Raw genomic sequence first — 19,634 nt, forward strand, 5'->3', positions numbered from 1 at the left:
CCGAACAAATATTGGCTTTCCGGATCTATTGGGACGCTGAAAAAAGCATTCTTGAGATCAATTACAGTAAAGAATGTTGCTTCGGAATCAATAGCTGTCAGTAATGATGAGATATCTGGGACCACAGGGAATTGTGGCACTATGCATTTGTTTAATTCGCGCAGATCAATAACCAATCGATATACTGGCGGGGCCTTCGGATCTGTTCGTTTAAGAATCGGAATTATCGGGGAATTACATACATTGGAGTCTGTTTCCACAACCACTCCTTGGGCAATGAGTTCGTCAATGATTTGCAGTAAAGCCACTACAGCATCTGGTGGTAACTTGTATTGTCTCATTCGTGGTAGTACCACTCCTGCCTTTAGTGTGACTCGATATGGTGTAATATTCATGCAACCAACATCAGTAGGGCCTTGTGCCCATAGATGTGTAGGTAAAGTCTGCAGTCGGGGATCCATGTCTCTAGACACATAGTGACCTTTAAAATCACGTAAAAACAATCTTACTCCTTCCGGGGAACAACATATTATAGCTCCTAGAGCTTTCAGTGTTTTTATACCTAACAAATTTTCTGGACATGACTTAGTAAGCAATAAATCTGTAGTTCGGGTCAAAGGTCCTATCGTAAGTGGAAGAGGTTGTGACACTTCATTAACAATAGGTTTTCCTGAAAAACCAAGGGAAATATTCTGTGAGCCTGAGAGGGGTGCCCCTGGAACTTCACTACGTTTTATGGTTGTTCGACTTGTCCCTGTATCGAGTAAAAATTTTCTGTCTTGGCCTAATAATTCACTATGTACATAAGGTCCTTCTTGGTCTACAGGGACCTCGATAAGGGGTAAGTCAACTTCCCTCTCTAGGCTGGTTCATGCGTATCGCTGATAATCAGGATAGTCATACTGTGCGGTCTGGTACAGTTGTCGTGTCGTGGTTTGTGTGGCAGCAACAGGCAGCGCTGGTGCAGCTGGCACAAACTGTATAGACTGTGGTGGAACTGGCATGGACTGTGCATGCTGCGGGGCTCCTTGTTCATTCTGATCCTGTCTAGGTGGCCGTGGTCTTTCTTTTGTATTACCTATGGCGATATTATGTTTCAAAACTGGACAATCGTGTACGTAATGACCTGGCTTTTTACAATAGTTGCATATCCCTTTTATAGGTCCTGTTGAATCACCGGAATGTGTCATACCCTTTTTATGCCCTTCAGCTGGAACTGTCTGGGAGACTAGCATTTTCATTTTCGTGTCTTTCATGCGTCTTTGTTCATGTTCTTGTTCCTCTCTAATTCTATTGTGATGGTACTGTAACATTTGTAACATTTGTGATGGAGTGTTACCTTGCCAGGTACTCTCGAATTTTAATACTCTATTCTTCACTTGAGGCAAGGAATTTTCTACTAATTTTGTCACAAACAGATGTGGGTAGGATTCGCTACTTGCTTTTATGCCACTATTTATACCAAAACATTTTTCAAATCTGGCATAGAAATCACTAGTGTCTTCATCTTGCTTCTGTTTACAGGCTGAAATTGTACCCCAATCTTCCTTTTTCGTAGTTAATAAACGTGGCAGTACCTGTACTAGTAAACCTGGTAGTGCCTTAGTTTTATCCCCAAGCCCTGCTCCTGCAGTTCGGGCCTTTTCTTCTGCTTCTAATGCTGACCATTCTATCTTTTGGTCTCCTACCTCCCACTCTTTTTCCCTGAGTTTTTCATAAATGCCAGCAGGCATTAATACCTTTAATATTGTCATAATGTCGGGATAGGTATACTCTCCCATGAGTAACATGTCTTTAATTTCTCGGTGAAAACCTGCTGGGTCTTTGTCATGACTGGGTACCACTTTCTTCATTTCTAACAATTCTATTTTCGATATGGGCGTATATACAAATACGCGTTTAAACTCATTGTCCTCGCCTTTTATTGGGTGCACTTCTCGTAAGGGATTCTGTCTGTCCATGTAATACGTGGTTCTTTCCTTGATGGGCAATGAGACATGTTCTGGGCATACAAAAAGAATGTACTGTTTTCTTGATTCTAGTATTTCTTTAATTAATTTAGTACCTGAACCTCTCCATCTATTCATGAGTAATTCAGTCAATATATCAGGTAAGGGACCAGGATCCGAATGCTGACTCTGATATAGTATAAGGAGTTGTTGAATCATATAAATCCCAGCTAAACGCTGTTCATCTGGGGTGAGATTCAAAAATGTGTGTGCTACTGTATCATCACCATACTTTCCGGGACTGGCAACCCAATGGACGGCTGACCTGGCTAATTCTTGTTCATCCATAGAATCGAGAAAATGATAACCCCTTCGTTCTCGGAGTAATTTGTCAGCTGCTTGGAATGAATGCTCGTTAGACCTTATATTTATTATTGGTGTTTGGAAATTCCTGTTATTATCTGGACATATCGGACGTATCGGGTCAATAAAACATCTAGTACTATTACAAGATCTTCCTCTACCTACATAGGCTATGGTGTCTGACTGTCCTGTGGGCAGTCCTGATCCTTCCTCCTCGCTTTGTTCGAACTGGTCTACCGCTAATCTTTCTTCGTGTAGGCGTTCTATTTCTTTACGGATCTTTCGGCACATGGCTATTATACAATTTTGCTTATCATGTCTCCCTTCTGATATATTCTGGCTCCATCTGGTAAGAATTTGCATTGCTTCCGGGTCTACCCCCGGTCGGTCTTGATTTCTGATCACACAATTTATGAGGAAACGTAACAGTTCCCCCTGTATCTCCACTTTCTGGTATTCCATAGCTCTGTTAATACATTCAGAATCTCGCCCTGTTTGGACAAAATGGTATATATTATCTAGATGCGCAGTCATTCCTGGTAACTTCCCTAAATACACCGCGGCTCGTCTGATACGTAATGATGCCATGATCATTTCGTCCTCTTTGCCGGGCACAGGGTCATATCTACAATCTACAAGAAGTTCCTTAAGCGTACGGGCATTTATGAGTTTGGGGGTACGTGAATGTGCTGACTCTTGAAAGGTAAGTTTATTTATTCTGGGTGGCGTAGAAAAAATGTTGGTAGCACCTCCCGTAGCCCCATCTGGGGTATCGGGCGTGAAAGGATTCGTTGAACGTGATACAGCAACTATAGGTGTGGACACAGCTATAGAAGTAGCTGTAGGAACAGATGTAGAAACAGATGTGCTTGCCGGAACTTGTGTCAGGACTTGTTGCTGTAGAGATACGGGTACTGGATCTTGGCGTTGAACCTCCCTGGCAGGCGGTCTATGTGGGGCGGGATTAGCATACTCGGGAGCTGCGTCATCTAAATATGAGGAAAGAAAAACATCTTCTGCGGTTCTAGGATGCCCCTTAGGATGTACCTTTATTGGAAATAATGGGGGTGGCAAGTCTTTTGGTATCTCTGGAGTAGCCTTAGGTAATCCTTCGGCCAGAAGGGGATACATACCATTCATAAGGGCATTTCTTTGTCTGTCTACTTGTTCTGATTTCACTCGGGTACCTTCTTCAATTAATAGATTTTCTCGGACTTTATTTGAACTCTCTTTATTCTTCTCTTCCTGTCGGAGTGCTTTTTCTGTACGTCTATGAGATTCTTTACGCCATAACTCAATGGCGTCTTTCTGTGACTGTCTGACTTTCCTTTTCCATAACTCTTCCTCTACTTTCATGATGCACTCTGCATCCCAGGTCCCAGCTGCGGGCCACCTCTGACTTTCTGGTAATTCCTTGGTGTAGTCTACCCATAAATCAAGAAATAATATAGCGTCTAAGCCATGTTTATGATACATGAAGTACCCTGGAGTGTCCCTAGGAGGAATAGGAACGGCTTCTTCGAGTACCCCTTTTCTTGTTGTGATCTGTCTTAATTTCGAAAAGAGCGGCATATTGAAAACTGATCTGATACTTGATTTTGAACAAACTTAATACAGTAAACACAATAATGAACAGTCATTCATACCACAATATGCAGAACGTTTTTAAAACATTTAACATTTAACATTTAACTGAGCAACGATGATGATGACGATCTAAGGAAAACTTAATCACTAAACATAATACTCGACTTTAACTGAATTATTCTGAATTTATATACTTGATATACTAGATATACTGCTAAACAGTACAGATACACTGCTGAAACAGTGCAGACCGGATTTGTGTACCCAAACCCGTCTTGACCGGCACAACCTATGTGCACGTCAGAACGCCTCCCCAGTAATGGTACTCACCGGGTAGCTCGGAAACGGAAGGCCTCGGAAACTGAACTGAACTTGAACCGGACTGGACTCGACTCGAACACTTCGGAAACTGGACTCGACTCGGGACTTCGGAAACTGGTGGGCCTCTGTATACCTCGGATCTTGCTCTCTCAGCTAGGCTCTGGTCGGGATACTTCGCACTTCTCACCGCCTCGTCTGGGTGTTGATCGCAGCCTCAGTCGCCCCCGCTTGACCGGAGGGAGATACAGGAAATCCTGCTGGTACGCGTTATTGTCCGTCCAGCTGTGGCAGGAGACCGGGCCTGCAACGCACCGCCGGCGCGTGAGATGAGAAAGGGTCCCTGTTCGGGCGCCATTCATGTGGTAAATAATTTAATTACCGGGACTTAATTTGATACAGAAACATAATAAAATAGCTCAGTAAATAAGAGGCAGAATCCGTGGTATTAGAGGTTCGGAATGGGCTTTATTCCAATGGTCGATTATAATCGGTTGCTCCAAGTTCCATCACCACGAAGGTTCAGGAAGTGAAGTACATACGTTATTGACAATCAATCACTTTTATACAATAGGCATTACAGTGAAGCAAATACAAGAGGCGTAACAATTGATAGTGTGGATAATATATTCATACGTAGCAAAAATAGGCGTAACTGGGTGTGATTTAAAGAACGTCATCAGATGTGATGTCATAAGAGGGTGGTTACATGAAAGAATTTCGCAATGTTAGCAGAAATACTTGGCAGAAATGCGCGCGCAGCAGCATGACGTGTGATTGACGTGCAACTAGGGGGTGAAGGGGACTTGACATTTAGCTCTACATGTGGCGACAGAAGTCTGGAGGGTCAAATCAACCTAATCCCAAATCATATCTAACATCCTATGTTTAAAGAACTAAGTTATCCAAAAGAGAGGTCTTCTTAGAGTAGAATCTTATTCTATACTGACTATACTGCCTGTTAGTGCGTGTACAAGCGTCTAAGTGTCTACACTAGATGCGTGGGTAGAAATCTTCCATAGTAATAGGGCTATGAATTACTTGTATAAAGACAGAGAAGCCGGGCCTTTGCTCGGTAGCTGGAAGAATGTTTACTTAAACTACTAGACAGGAATGCATCGGGCAGGGAACGGAGCAGATAATTTCGAAGGTGAAATACAGTTTTTGGCAGGCAGCAGGCTGATGTCAGGCTTCGTGAGCCGCGCAGGGAATGAGACAAAGTTCATGGTCACAGATGCAGGCTCAGACTGGAGCTTTCAGAGGCAGAAGGCAAGAAGAGTTTGATGACAGAATCAGGGCCTACTTGCCTGGACTGTAAAATGGCATAAGTGAACCATATAAAGCCGGTGGCCTTTCATACTTAGGAATGGAATATCCGGCCTATTCATGGCGGATCTGAAAGAGGACATGTTAACGGTGGACGCACATGTATTTGCGTCTTCATAACTGGAACTGGAGGGAACATACATGTACTTGTGATTCATACATGGAACCGTTGGGGTCCAAGATAGGGGACATAACTGATCAGAAAAATCCATATTTCCACAAGAGGATGCATGTATAGTTTAAAAAGTGTGGGGCTGATGGCAGAGCCATGTGGTACCTTGCATTTCAGTGTTAAAATATGCGAGAAGAATGAATTTTTGCAAATTTGTAAAGACCTGCCTTTTAAAAAGGTGCGCCAATTAAGAGCGACGTTCTTTATTGTGGCTTCACCCAATCTTTTTAAATGTATTTCGTGGTCAACCATATCAAACGCTGTGCTCAAGTTAAGGAGGATGATAGCAGCAGGTCCTCCTTGGTCCAGCAGATTTTTAGCTCCTCTGTGATGGTTAGGAGGCCTGTTTCAGGGCTATGTTTCCGTGCTATGCTCAAAAGGGAGCTGAGATACAAACCAATTACCAGGTATAGTTTGAAGCAAATCTAAGTATCTTCTCTGTAACTGTGTTATGTCAGGCTGGAGGATAAAGATAATTCTGTTCGGGTGTTAAAAAGATGGCGCATGAAGCTCATCAGAACCCCAGAAATAAAAAGTGAAATAGCAGAGCAGTTGTTACCTAAGTGAGTCTTTTGAGAATGATTTCTTAGCTAACAGAGTGACTGACTCTGACTTTAGCCCTGCTATTTTGTAAAGGCTCTGGGGAATGTTTGGTGGGATGCAGGAGCAGATACCACAGACATAAGTAACAGTGAGTTGTGCAAGGGCAACTATATTTTATCTGTCAGTAGTAAGACACCTCTTTGGGGTGAATGTGCACTCCATTAACATACCTGTTCATTACTTTAAGTGGGATGAAAAAAATGGATCTCTAAAAGGGATGCAGCCTGTTTGATTATCGGTGTGGCTTAAACATATTAACTGAATTTCTGTGATTGTTAGAGTGTGCCATCAGACTGATATTTTGGTTCCTCTTTGAGCTTTCTATTATTCAATCCAGATACATTACACAACAGCTGATATACACCTAAAACCATCCGTGACCACAGGCTTTTATTTTATTTTTGGGGGAGTTTTATATATAGTGAACTTGATCCGAAGGTATCAGAGTGCTTTACATGAGCACAAGTTGCGTTACTGATGGGCACATTCATTTTGTTAGGCACATGAAGTTTAAGCGATTTACCCAGAATCACAGGATGTTGAGCATCCCTGCCTAGACTTGAACCCGGTTCCCCAGCTTTGAGGTTGACTGCTCTAGCCACATCCTCTCCCAGGTTTGTCAATGGTTGTTTGCTGATTAACAAAAATGAGTAACAACGATTGTGTCGTAAATAATGAATATTGAAAATATTACTGAGGCCCGTGGAATGGGTAAGTGGTCTTCAGAGGGTCTTAATCATTTGTGGTATGTTTACTATGTTAGACATTTTCTCTCCATATCTCATCTATCTGCACATCTTACACCTCATCTTTTACTTGCAGCATTCTCTTTTCACTGTCACCTAAATGCATTACCCTCCAGCTCCTTCACTTCACCACCCCCTAAACACATAATGCACCCGCTCACCTGTAAGTACTGTATTTTCTTGTACTTTCGTTGTTTCAATATTTTGACAGCTGTGTACCTCATTCACACACATTTGCACAGAATCACAATACATGAACAATGCTCTGTACGCTCTACAGAGAGGCCAAGGATTGGATGACCATGTATTCTGAACACCTTTTTGACCCGCTGACAGTCACTGTGAGAAACTCACTGCCTTTAACCTCAACTCCAGAGCTCTCAATCATGGCCCTACAAATACCTGGAGGGGAATAGGTTCAAAATATGCCATATACAACAGTGGTATAGCACAGGAGAAAAAATGAAACACAGTATCCTGGAAAAAGCAACCACTCTTAGGGAATACAAGATTAAATAAAACACTTGAAATATAAACAGGAACCATATCGCTGACTTGCATTACTCTAAATTTTTTACATTCATTATTCAGAAATCGATCAGTAGTTTTACCTGTACAGTTAAGGACGTGGATACAGGGCCCAATAGGCATCTTTTTAAATGTCCATTTAAAATTAATAGCAGGTCTGAGACCTGGAGGGACCCGACCCACTTAAAGCCCTGAACCTGTTTTATTACTAAAAACGACGGTATCCAAGCTCGGCATTAAGATTAAAGGTCACCTTCCTTGGCCAGTCTGAATTCCATGTAGCCTTAGAGGCAAAAGGAATACTTTGCTCTGATTTATTGTTATTAAATGACCAGACTTCAAATTTGTATATAATGCTTTTCTTTACATCAAGGTGATCCCAGGACGAGTGAGCAACCAGGCCTCACATCCTTCCACACACTTTTCATGCGAGAACACAACCGTGTGGCCAGGGAGCTGCGGCGGATAAATCCTAGATGGTCCGGAGAAAGGCTCTACCAGGAAGCCAGAAAAGTTGTAGGAGGCATTCTCCAGGTATTCTCAAAATGTACATTTATTTGACTAACCTTGAAAGCCTGCAAAATATGCGATGCTGGCCTAAAACAATCATGTTGATTGTATCACATACAAAGAGTCTGAAAATAGCAGGAACTGCTTGCAATATGTGTAACCACTGGCAATTGCTCTGGGTAGCATTCTAAGCCATCGATCTTTTGTCCACCATGCCACCTGAGTTTGGACCCAGCCATATGCAAATCAGTCTTGCCCTCGCTCCAACAGGAACAGCCCAGCCTGTATCCACATAGGTGGTCAGGAGTATCCCCAGACGTGGGATCATTGCTCGCTGTGCCACCGGAATCAACATGCACCCATATGAAAAGCCACTGCTAGGGTGAAACTGATCTTGGATTGCTTGTGTTACAGTTTGGAGAAGACCTGGCTTAGTAGTTGGAACTGTTCCTATTGGAGCAGGATCAAGACTGATTGACATATGGCTGCGTCTAATCTGAGGTGTGATGTAGAGCAAAAAAATGATGGGCTGGTATGCTACCTCGGTGATTACTAGTGGTTAGACAATTTGCAAGCATTCTTCCCATCACACTTTGTGTGTTTGAGGTACCGCATTCAGTGGTCAAGCGTATGTCCAGATGAGGGCCCCTTGCTCACTATGCCTCTGGAACCAAGCTGCACCCAAATGAAGAGCACCAACTAGGGTGAAACTAGTCTTGGGTTGCTTGTGTCCCAGTTCAGAGAGGACCTGGCTGGCTTGGCAGTTCAGGCTTGACTGATCCTATTGGAGCAGGCCAAGACTGATTTGCTTATAGCTGGGTCCAATCTTAGATGGCATGGTGGACAAAAGAGCGATGGGTTGGAGTGCTAGCTGAAGCAATTGGTAGTAGTTAAACAAATTGAAAGCATTCCCCCATCACCTTTTTTGTGTTTGATGTTCTTCCTAAGTGGCAATGGTAATGCCAGGCATGGGTACCTTGCTCACTGTGCCACTGGAACTAAGCTGTACCTGACTAAGGAGCCCCAACTAGGGTGAAATTAGTCTTTGCTTGCTTTTGTTTTGGGTCAGAAAAGACTTGACTTAGCAGTTCAGGCTGGACTGTTCCTACTGGAGAAGGACCAAGGCTGATCTGCATTATGGCTGTGTCTAATCTGAGGTGTCATTGTGGGCAAAAGAATGATGGGTTGGAATGCTACACTGAGCGATTCCAGTGGTTAGACAAATTGCAAGCATTTGTTACACAGTGGGCTGCATTGTGAGCTGGAACCCGCTCATCAGCTTTCCTTGCGTACATTTTTATGGAGCAAAGCACACTGCTTCTTTAACTGTGGAGTGATGGCTGTGCTTGCCAGCGGCTGAATTCATTCATGGATATGTCTTCACAGATGTTGGACTGCCAGTGCAGTCTTCGGTTTTCCTCTACATGGGGGCCATTTTGGAAGCAACCATAGTTGTTCTTTCCTGAATTCCTGGGGAGGGGTTTTCTAGTCCCCAATCCATCATGGCGGCTTACTCGTATATTATTGAATTGCCTTCCCAATCTATAATGGCAGCATCATTTACTGATGTTATTTCCTGTTCTGGGGTTTTGTAAGAAGTAGGATTCCCTTCCACTTTGCAGTGCAATACTTCTTTGCTCCCGTGGGTGTGTTTCCATGCTCCTGTTAAACTTAATTCCTGTTGTCATTTCTGATCTGGCTGCTCTTGTTTTCCTGTTCTTCCTCACTCCTGTTGGAAGTCCCTCCTCTGGCTAGTTAAGTTCCAGTCTGCTGGATCTTTTGGTCTCTGTGCTTGCTATCTTCGAGACTACCATCGTCATTGGGGTTTTTCCTCCTTGGGGCTCTTTCTGAAAGGCTCTATCTGCTTAGGTGCTAAAGGTGTCAGCGGCATTGTGGCTACTGGAAGGGGTCGTCCATACCTTTGGCAGACCATGATGGTCAAAACTTGGGCTCAAAGATCCTCAAGTTGTCCTAAGCCATTGGCCAGAAGTTTCCAACCAGAGAGTCCTGACAGACATGACAGATTGCAATGCCCAGCTTCCAGTCCAGGCTGGGACAGTAGAGATCCTGAACAAGATCTAACGAAGGTAGAGCAAGCAGATCCGGCACAAGCCTTGGTTCAGACAGTGCAACAGCAGTCACATGAACTGGAACAGCTGCGAAATGAGAACTTTGTGCTTCGTCAAGCGCTTACTGCAAGAGCATCTGATGTTCCAACCATTTCTCCTGCAACTCCCCGGTTTTCTGGGGATACAAATAAGTTAAAGGAATTCTTAGATTCTTTGACTGTGTTCTTTGCCTTTTGTTCAGCCCAATTCACTGTAGGTCGAGCCAAGTTAGGATACCTCATCGGTGCTCTGTGTTGCCAGCACTGGCCAGGGTGACTTGTCTGATAGCCACAGATGACCCAAGTCTTTTCAGTTACCCAGCTTTCCTCACTACCTCACAAGCGTATGTTCGAGAGACCAGGTTTAGAGAGTTCTGCCGAAGAAGCTCTCTGTGATATTTGACAAGGCGATCAAGACATCTTGACATACATCATTCGCTTCTGCCACTTGGCCACAGAAACTTCATGGGTATAATGGACCTTTGTCATCCTTTTTCTCGCAGGGGTATTTGGGAAGAAGTTCAGCTTGTGACGAATCAATGTTTACTTTAATGGACAAAGCACTATCTATCGAATACTTCCTAGGTGAACGAAAGTCTGAAAAATGAGTTTGAATTCAACAGTCCCAGGAAAATGCTTCACCAACTGTACGAAGAAGTGAGGCTTCTTCTCTTGAGCTCTGTTTGTCACCAAGTGAAGAACCAATGCAAATAGGGCTTGCTCGTGCAGCACTGTAAAAATCTAAATGAGAACATAGATGGAAACAAGGGTTGTGTATGTATTGTGGTTCTACTAGGCATTTGATCCGTGCTTGTCCAAACGTCCCCTAAAGGCTTTGGGAAATGCCAGATCTGATCCTCTTTAAAAGGGGAGAGAACGGAAAGGTCTGATAGTTCATCAATCTGTACCTCTAGAGAACATTTGATCTCACTTTTCCTTTTGCCCATACAGTTCGAACTCCCAAATGGAAAGACTGAAAAGGTGCTGGCACTTCTGGATAGTTGAACCAGTGGGTTATATCTAGATGAGAATTGGGCTTGTGAGAAAAGGACAATCAGAATTCTCATGGAATCCCCAGGACAGGTTCATACCATAGATGGTACACCATTGGTCTCTGGACCAGTTAAGGAGATGACAAATACATTGAAGTTCCTCACCAAATCATGTCATGATTTTAGGTCTTCCATGGCTTATCCAGCACAACTCATACTTCAACTGGGAGACCAAAACACTCTCTCTCTCCTCCCAATTCTGTCACCAATTTTGCTATGCTATAGAGGATGATTGGGCCCCTATGAAAATGTCCAATTATAAGGTGACCAATCATAATACTATCAATGTTTTGCACATTACCAGGAATTTTCAAATTAAATTCGGAAAACCAAAGAGGTTTCTCTACCTCCTCATTGAGAATTTGATTGCACATACCCAGTGGCACAGTCTCCTTTGGAAGAATCTACTCTCTTGAAGGATCTAAAAGGGAGACCTTAGCGCAATATCCAGAAGAAAACCTTCAAACTGGCTCGTCACTTTGTCTTCTTCTCGGCCAAGTCCTCCCTATTTTGTGTACCAAAGAAATCCAACAAACTACACCCTTGCATAGACTTGAGAGGTTTGAATAAAGTAACCATCAAGGACAGATATCCGTTACCTCTCCTTAAAGAAATCCTAGAGTCTGGTCGAGGTGTGAAGCTTTTCACTAAGTTAGACCTTTGGGAAGCCTATCATTTCCTACGAATCAAAGAAGGGGATGAAGGAAAAACCACTTTTAGAACCCCTCTGGGACATTTTGAATACTCTGCCATGAAATTCGGATTAAGCGATGCTCCATTGATTTTCCAGCGCTTACTGGATCATGTCTTTGCGGATTTGTTAAGTCAAATAATTGTGGTCTACTTGGATGACATTTTAGTCTTTTCTTCTGATCCATCTTTGCATCATCAACATGTCTGTCGAGTCATGGATAGGTTGCAACAAAATCAACTTTATTGAAAACCTGAACAATGTGAGTTCGATCAGCCTGAAGTCGAATATTTAGGCTATTTTCTCAATGAAATTGGGGTAGCCATGCATCTTCGAAAGATTTCAGACATTCTTGATTTGCCTTCACCTGCCACAATCACCCAGTGTTTTCTTAGATTTGCTAATCTCTGCCGGCAATTCATTGGGAATTTTGCTTCCTTAACAAGTATTTTCACCCAAACGCTTAAAAAAGAAAATCTCTGATTTGGGCTCAAATGGGATAACCAAACCGAGAAGGTTTTTCAAAAACTAAAACTAGCATTCACTCAAGCTCCTTTTTTATGTTATCCAGACACTATCAAGAAGTTCATAGTTGAAAAAGATGTATCAGATTGAGCCATGGGAGCAGGTTGGCTGCAAATCCAAGAAGACGATGGATTAGAACATCCCATCCTCTCCCTTTCAACAATTTTGTCAGATTCCGAAAATAATTATTCAGTGTTAGAATGGAAACTATTGGCCATGAAGCTAGCCTGTAGTGACTGAAGATAATTCCTAATGGGCAAAAGGGAACCCTTCAAAATTAGGACTGACCACCGAAACGTTCAGTGTCTTCGCAACATGCAATGTAGAAATAGCCGCAAAGTATGATGGGCCCATTTCTTCAACTAGTATGGCTTCATCATCACGTACGTTCTTGGTTCTGAGAACACAGAAGCTGATGCTGTTTCTCGCAGATATCCCAAATTCCCGAATACCTTCAATAAGAATATCCTGGCCTCCAAACGAATAATTGGAACCACGCAATCATTCGTGGACAGGGTCCAAATGTTCAACAGTTACAAAGTAGGACTGGAGCTCCTTCCTTGGACAAGCCCAAAAGCAAGACAAATGCTACTTCAAGGGCAAGGCCTTGTTCATACCAACACAACAAAAGGGATACAACTTGAAGTTCTAAAAATGTGCCATGACTTCCACATTGCTGGTCACTGAGGCGTCAAATCCATCTTAGAACTAATACTTTGCTCCTTTTGGTGGCCCTCAAAATGTATCAACACTGAACAGTATGCCAACTTATGTCCAATTTGTGCCAAAACGAAACCATCCCATACCCCACCTTTAGGTTTGCTGTTGTCTTTGCCCATTTCACCTGCAACCTAGGCCATTATATCTACTGACTTTATTGCCGCTTTGTCCCCTTCAGCAGGGAATTGAGTCATAATGGTAACGGTGGATTCTTTTTCTAATATGGCAGACCTTTCTCCTCTTAGGGAAAATTCCCATCAGCCAAAGAATTGGGACAAATCTTCTTACATGAAATATTCTTCCTACACAGCCTTCCTCAAATAATAGTGTCAGATCAGGGTCCCCGGGACATATCCAGGTTTTGCAAATCCCTACACATCGAGGTCACATTCTTTTCTGGTTTTCATCCACAGACCAGTGGTCAGAGAGAACGCTTCAACCAAAGTTTTGAACAATACCGCCAATGGTTTTGCAATTCTACTCAGAGTGACTGGTCCACCTTTTTGTCTCTTGCTGAATCTTCATGTAATAATTCAGTTCATAGCACATTCAGGACAACACCATTTTTCTGTTTGCATTGGTTTTATCCTCGAATCCTTCATTCGGGACTGCATGGGTCTGTCTCACTTCCTGCTGCTACTAATTTCACTTGTCATCTCCATGATGTTAAGCTTAAAATTTTCCTAAATTTACAGGAATCCAAGCGGAAGATGAAAGCATCTTCGGATGCCCATCGGCATCGGTATCCCGCTTATTAACTGGGAGATAAGGTGTGGCTATCTTCCAAATACTTACCTGCCCACCTCTCATTGAACAAATTTAAACTGCAGTTTTATGGACCGTACAAAATTGTTCTTTAATCTGGTGGCATTCTGGGTTCAATTGCCCCTTTCATATAAGCAGCATCCTGTTTTCCATTCCTCACAGTTAAAACCCTATGTAACAGATCCTTTCTGTCATGTTTTTTCTCATCCATCTCTGATTTTGGTAAATGATGCTCCAGAATATAAAGTTCAGAACATTTGTAATGCCTACTTGTTTAGGAATCGCGTGCAGTTTTTGATTCAATGGAAGGGGTATCCTCCCAGTGAGAGATCGGAGGAAGATGCCTCTAAAAGTCATGCCCCTGTTCTGGTTCATTGATTCTTTCAGTGGTTTCTTGAGAAACCCGGTGCCTTGGGGGAGGGATGGGGGTAGGGATAGGGGGCATACTATTATACTGCGGGTCGCATTGCAGTCCGCTCCCTGCCCAACAGCTTCCCTTGCGTCCCGCTCTATGCAGCGGGACTTGCTGATTCTTTATCTCTGGGGTGATGGCTATGTTGGCGGGCAGCTTCGGACATTCAGGGTACTTCGCATATACAGAACTAGATCAGGAGAATGGACGTTCTTGTACATCGCTCCTAAAGCATGTAATAACTCCACACCAGAGCCTTCTCCTCTCTTCTTGAATTTTTTAAGAAGCAGAAGGATTGGCTTTTCAATTAGCTAACCTACCATATGTAGCCAACCTACCAACATAACATAGCACACACACAGGGCCGGCTCTAGGGAGGTACAAACGCACCGGGCTCTGACTTCGGGTGGGGCATCCTATTTGGAAGTATTGTATAGATTTAAAAGCACCTGCTGCCGCATTCCTGGCCTCCAAATGTTTACAACAAACAACAGTATCTCAACTGGAAGCCATTAAAACAGGACAGTAAGAAACAGTGATATAAATCACAATGGGGGCGGGGAACAAAGGAAGGGAGACCCCAACACAGCAAGAAGAGTGAAAAAGTTTATTTGTAAGTAGTTATAGCAGCACTACAGTACAATTAAATATACAATGACCACAACAGCGCCCAAGTTCTATGCTGGGTAGTCAAATGCGTTTCAACCTGAAAGATTTCAGATCATCATCAGGACAATGGTCATTAGTTTGAAAGTAGTGCTGAACTGGACAAGGGTTAAGTCAAGTGTCCGGATAAGAGCAATCAGGGTGTAGTGATGCCTTGAAATCATTCAGGTTGAAACGCCGTTGACTACCCAGCATAGAACTTGGGTGCTGTTGTGGTCAATTTATTTAGCCTGAATCTTAAAACATCAACATTGTATATTTCTTTTTGTAAATTTTGACCACATTCCTCTTACCCCTTGTCGCCGTTCATGCAGTTCTCGTCACCGTTGTGTTACTGCGCAGCTCACTATCGCTAAGCACGACCAGTGCTCACTATCACTAAGCATGCCCAGTGCTCACCAGGTGTGTTATGGTCATTGTATATTTAATTGTACTGTAGTGCTGCTATAACTCCTTACACAAAATAAGCTTGTTCACTTTACTTTCTGCCTTGTGGTCTCCCTTCCTTTGTTCCCCACCCCCATTGTGATTTATATAACTGTTTCTTACTGTCCTGTTTTAATGATTTCCAGTTGAGACACTGTTGTTTGTTGCATACTTTACCCGGTCTCACCTGGGTTAACGGGTCCTACTCCTGTATTTGTTTCTTTTTTTTAATTTATAGGCAACAATATAAAGATCAAGATAAATCCAGTGATTAATGTTCTTCTTAGAGAGAGATCGGAGGTTTGTTTAGTGAACGTTTTGACTCGTGGTAAGGTAGCGCAGACGGTTAATGCGCCTGCTGCAAAGAATGTGTATTAGTCAGATCACAAAGAGCATATAATATAAATAGGTCAGTGGGTTACGGGTTTTTATTCCAGAGAGATCCTTTTGTGACTGAGTTTATAAACATAAAACAGTGAGCCATTAACTGCCACGAAAGAGCGCATTAAAAACTGCAAGGCACAGATTAGAGCGTTATGATTTTATCCCGTCTTTCATTATCCTAATGTTGGAAAAACGGTTCATTTGGCTAGAAATCAATTCGGATTATTAAAAAGAACCCCAACCATGGTGTTTAATTTTAAATTCAGAGTTTGTGCTTCTCTAGACCAACCACTATTAAACTATACTGTCTAGCAGAATGGATGATGTGACACCTGTACCTTGTAGTCCTCTGTTCTATGTAACATTTCCAATACACTAATCTACACACCTATGATTGATTGTCTCTGTGTAGTGTGTGTAATGTAAATGCTCTGGCACCCTACACTAGCATGAGTGGCAACGGCGCTATAAAATGAATAAAACGCATTTGTGAGAGAGTGTTTATGGAGACTTGAGGGGATCTGTTAAAGGGTGGTAGTGAGGGAATCTGTAACTGAGGTGGTTATGGGTTATTGGGGGGCGCCAACAAACATTGTCGCACAGGGCTCCACCAGCGCTAAAGCCGGTCCTGCACACACATCTGCTCAGTGCCAGGATACCTTCATGGGTGGTAGTGCGTTTAGAAATACACATAATTTCCCTTTTTGTCTCTTTCTCAGTTTTCTTGAAAATGTCCTTGCAATGTCTCTTTTCTTCCAGAAAATCACCTACAAAGATTACATCCCCCTGTTGATGGGCCGTGAAGCGGCTGCCCAAATTATTGGTACCTACCGGGGATACAATGAGTCAGTGGACCCACGAGTGGCCAACGTGTTCATCCTCGCCTACCGCTTTGCTCATGCCTCCATCCAGCCAACGATCTACCGCCTGGGGGATGGGTACCGTCCGCTGACTGGGGCAGCTTCTGAAGTTCCACTCCACATGACTTTCTTCAACAGCTGGAGGATTGTGAGAGAAGGTAAGAAAGTATTCCACCTTCATCACCAAAGCATGCTCAAGAACTCCTCCACATGCACAGCATACTACAAGGAGGTAAGGGACAGAGGGTCGCACTGAGAATCTGCTGGAATAATGCGTAACATATGTCCATGGGGAGTCATGAGCAAATGGTGATGAGTTTATCTGCTGGAGCTACCTATCAATTATAATTCATTATAAACTTAGTAATGTTGGCAACAATGGTACTGGTGGCACAAAACTGTCAGACGGGGGTTACAGAAGAAAATCAGGGTCACAGCAATAATATGTTTGAGAAAGCATATTGTAGGGCTGGGGAGTCAACTCTCAGTCTCATCTCACACGAACGCTCCATGTTGCTATAATCGTCAATGAGAGGAGGCAGTCTATGCATATAACCTTAGAAACACCACCAATAGGACACACTTACAGTACAGAGTGGTGGTAATGAAGGTTCTGCCAAGAGAAAGGATCCGCTGTCCGTACCTCCAGCAGCTCAGCCGCCCAATCCAGAACTCAGTGTATGTCAGAGACCCAGGAATCATTTACACTAACGTTCTTATATTTATTTCCCAATGCTGTCCTTCCTAGCTTTCTCAGGGTGCAGGATGGCTCTCACCAATCAACACTGTACTAGCTTCAGGGGGCCCTGATTATGGGATCGGGCCCCATTTTACTTTTCATTCACGCCCTTCGTCCAGAGATTGAGGCCCATTTCAACCACTTCTCAGTGCAAAGCGAGTATCTGACTGCCTGCTGTGCGCGGGTTTTCCCCTGGGCCTCAGTCTGTCCATGCAGCTGCCGCCATTATGCAAGCTGCCCCCTAATCCCTCTCAGCGCTCCGCAGCACCAGTCATAGCGCCAGCAGGAGGCAAAACTCCCCACCCCCCGCAGTAGCATGCATGTTCTACGCATAAATAAAACACACCACACAAATTTTGTTTGGGTAAGAAACTGCTGCAGGTTTATTACATACACCGTTATGTAATATGGTGGGTTATCTTACGGGCGATCCAAGGGCAGGCAACCATCTGGGCCACCTGCCCGCCTGGCCTGGCAGTTCGGGCTGGACTGTTCCCATTGGGCACAGGGTCAAGACTGATTTGCATATGGCTAGGTCCAAACTGGAATGGCATGGTGAGCAAAAAAACGATGGATTTAGGCCCAGATCTCTGTACTGGGGTGAATGTATGACATTGTTCTGCATTCTGTCCATCAATAGTTCTTTTTGCATTTGTCACCCCAAGTGGGACGGGTATGCTCAGACGTGAGTCCCGTGCTCTCCATGCCACTGGAATCAACATATCCTGGCTGAAGAGGGGTGAAACCCCGAAACCGGTCAAGGATGCTTGTTTCCAGTCCAGGGAGGACCTGGCAGTTCGGGCTGGACTGTTCCCATTGGGCATAGGGTCAAGACTGATTTGCATATGGCTGGGTCCAAACTGGAATGGCATGGTGAGCAAAAAAACGATGGATTTAGGCCCAGATCTCTGTACTGGGGTGAATGTATGACATTATTCTGCATTCTGTCCATCAATAGTTCTTTTTGCGCCTGATGAGCCAAGTAGCACTTGGACGAACCCCATCTGTGCTGCCCCTTCGGTGATCCTCTTTCCGGATCACGGTCCCTTATTACTCACGCCCCTTTCAGGGCGGAGCGTAGCAAGGCAAGCCCCAAGTTGTTCAGGCCCACAACCGACTAACGGGGCGCCGACACGGTTTTCCAGGAACCTCCCATGAGGCTCCTGGGCTCTGGCACCCCCTATGGTGCCGCGCAGAACCCTTCGGTACCCATTTGTTTCAAGATCGCCTTGTAACTCCGCCACAGCTCTGGAGGCGGCCACCGTCGCCACCAGAGCCCCCCACCAAAATAGCTATAGTCTTGCCCGCTAACTATCCTGTCTAGAGCCTCCTGCAAATCTAGATGAAAGGGAACATCCCTACTGGTTATTGATGCCCCATCTATATCCCAATAGCCCTAGACGTTAGCATAGATCAGCTAGGTCTGAAGAAACAAAAACGCCCTTTATGCCTGTGAAGTTGTGCCAAGCACTATCCACCTCACGCCGCAAAGTTCCACTGCGTCACATGACTGAGCCCCGTGCCACTCAGGGCGGGACAGTTTCAGACACCCTGGCTCACGATGCCCCACCTATTTGCTGATCACACTGGATGCTGCCCTTCTGGCACCGTGTGTGACTGGACACATGTGTCTCCAATCTCTGGGACAGCAGCTCACTTGTTAGGAGACCGTTACTACCCCCGCTAGCCAATTAGGCTATTTGGGCGGGAAGGATTATACTTAACCGTGGCACCGTCCCTTCCCTTGCTAAATCAATGCACACATGGATGTCCATAACGGCGTATGAACATTGAGCACGGCTGCACCCCAGCACTTGCCCTGCATCCCATAGTCTTTATAGGAATTTTGACCGCTCAGCTCCCTCTGGGAAGCCTCCTAGGCATACACGCTTAGAGAATCTGCTGATTCGATACAGGGTGCACTGTCTGTAATCTAGTGCCTAACCTTTGATGTGGGAGATGCCACACACCGCCTAGGTCATGGGGATCTAAAGGAGCACACCATTATCCCCCGGGCGTACCTCTAAGCGGGACTGACTCCACCCAGCTGTAACACCAGAGACACACCTCTTAAACATCTTTACTGGTTATTTCACTTGGCACCCTTCTGGTTGCAGCTTTGTGTATTTGTAAAGCGTGCATGCCCCCGGGGCACGATGTCGCTGACTAGCCAGTGTATGTTACC

At 44.1% G+C, this 19,634-nt stretch overlaps 1 protein-coding gene across 1 annotated transcript in view; it reads left to right on the top strand.

Moving 5' to 3' along the window:
• The window catches only part of LOC146859088 (myeloperoxidase-like), a 139,159-nt gene that overhangs the window by 73,622 nt on the left and 45,903 nt on the right, over window positions 1-19,634 (top strand). Inside the window, exons 9-10 of the mRNA XM_085649741.1 lie at window positions 7,966-8,126; window positions 16,610-16,868. Coding sequence (XP_085505867.1) covers window positions 7,966-8,126; window positions 16,610-16,868 — 420 coding nt within the window. The remainder of the gene's footprint in view (window positions 1-7,965; window positions 8,127-16,609; window positions 16,869-19,634) is intronic.

The sequence above is a fragment of the Triturus cristatus genome, chromosome 3_2, assembly GCF_964204655.1.
Source record: "Triturus cristatus chromosome 3_2, aTriCri1.1, whole genome shotgun sequence".
NCBI lineage: Eukaryota > Metazoa > Chordata > Amphibia > Caudata > Salamandridae > Triturus > Triturus cristatus.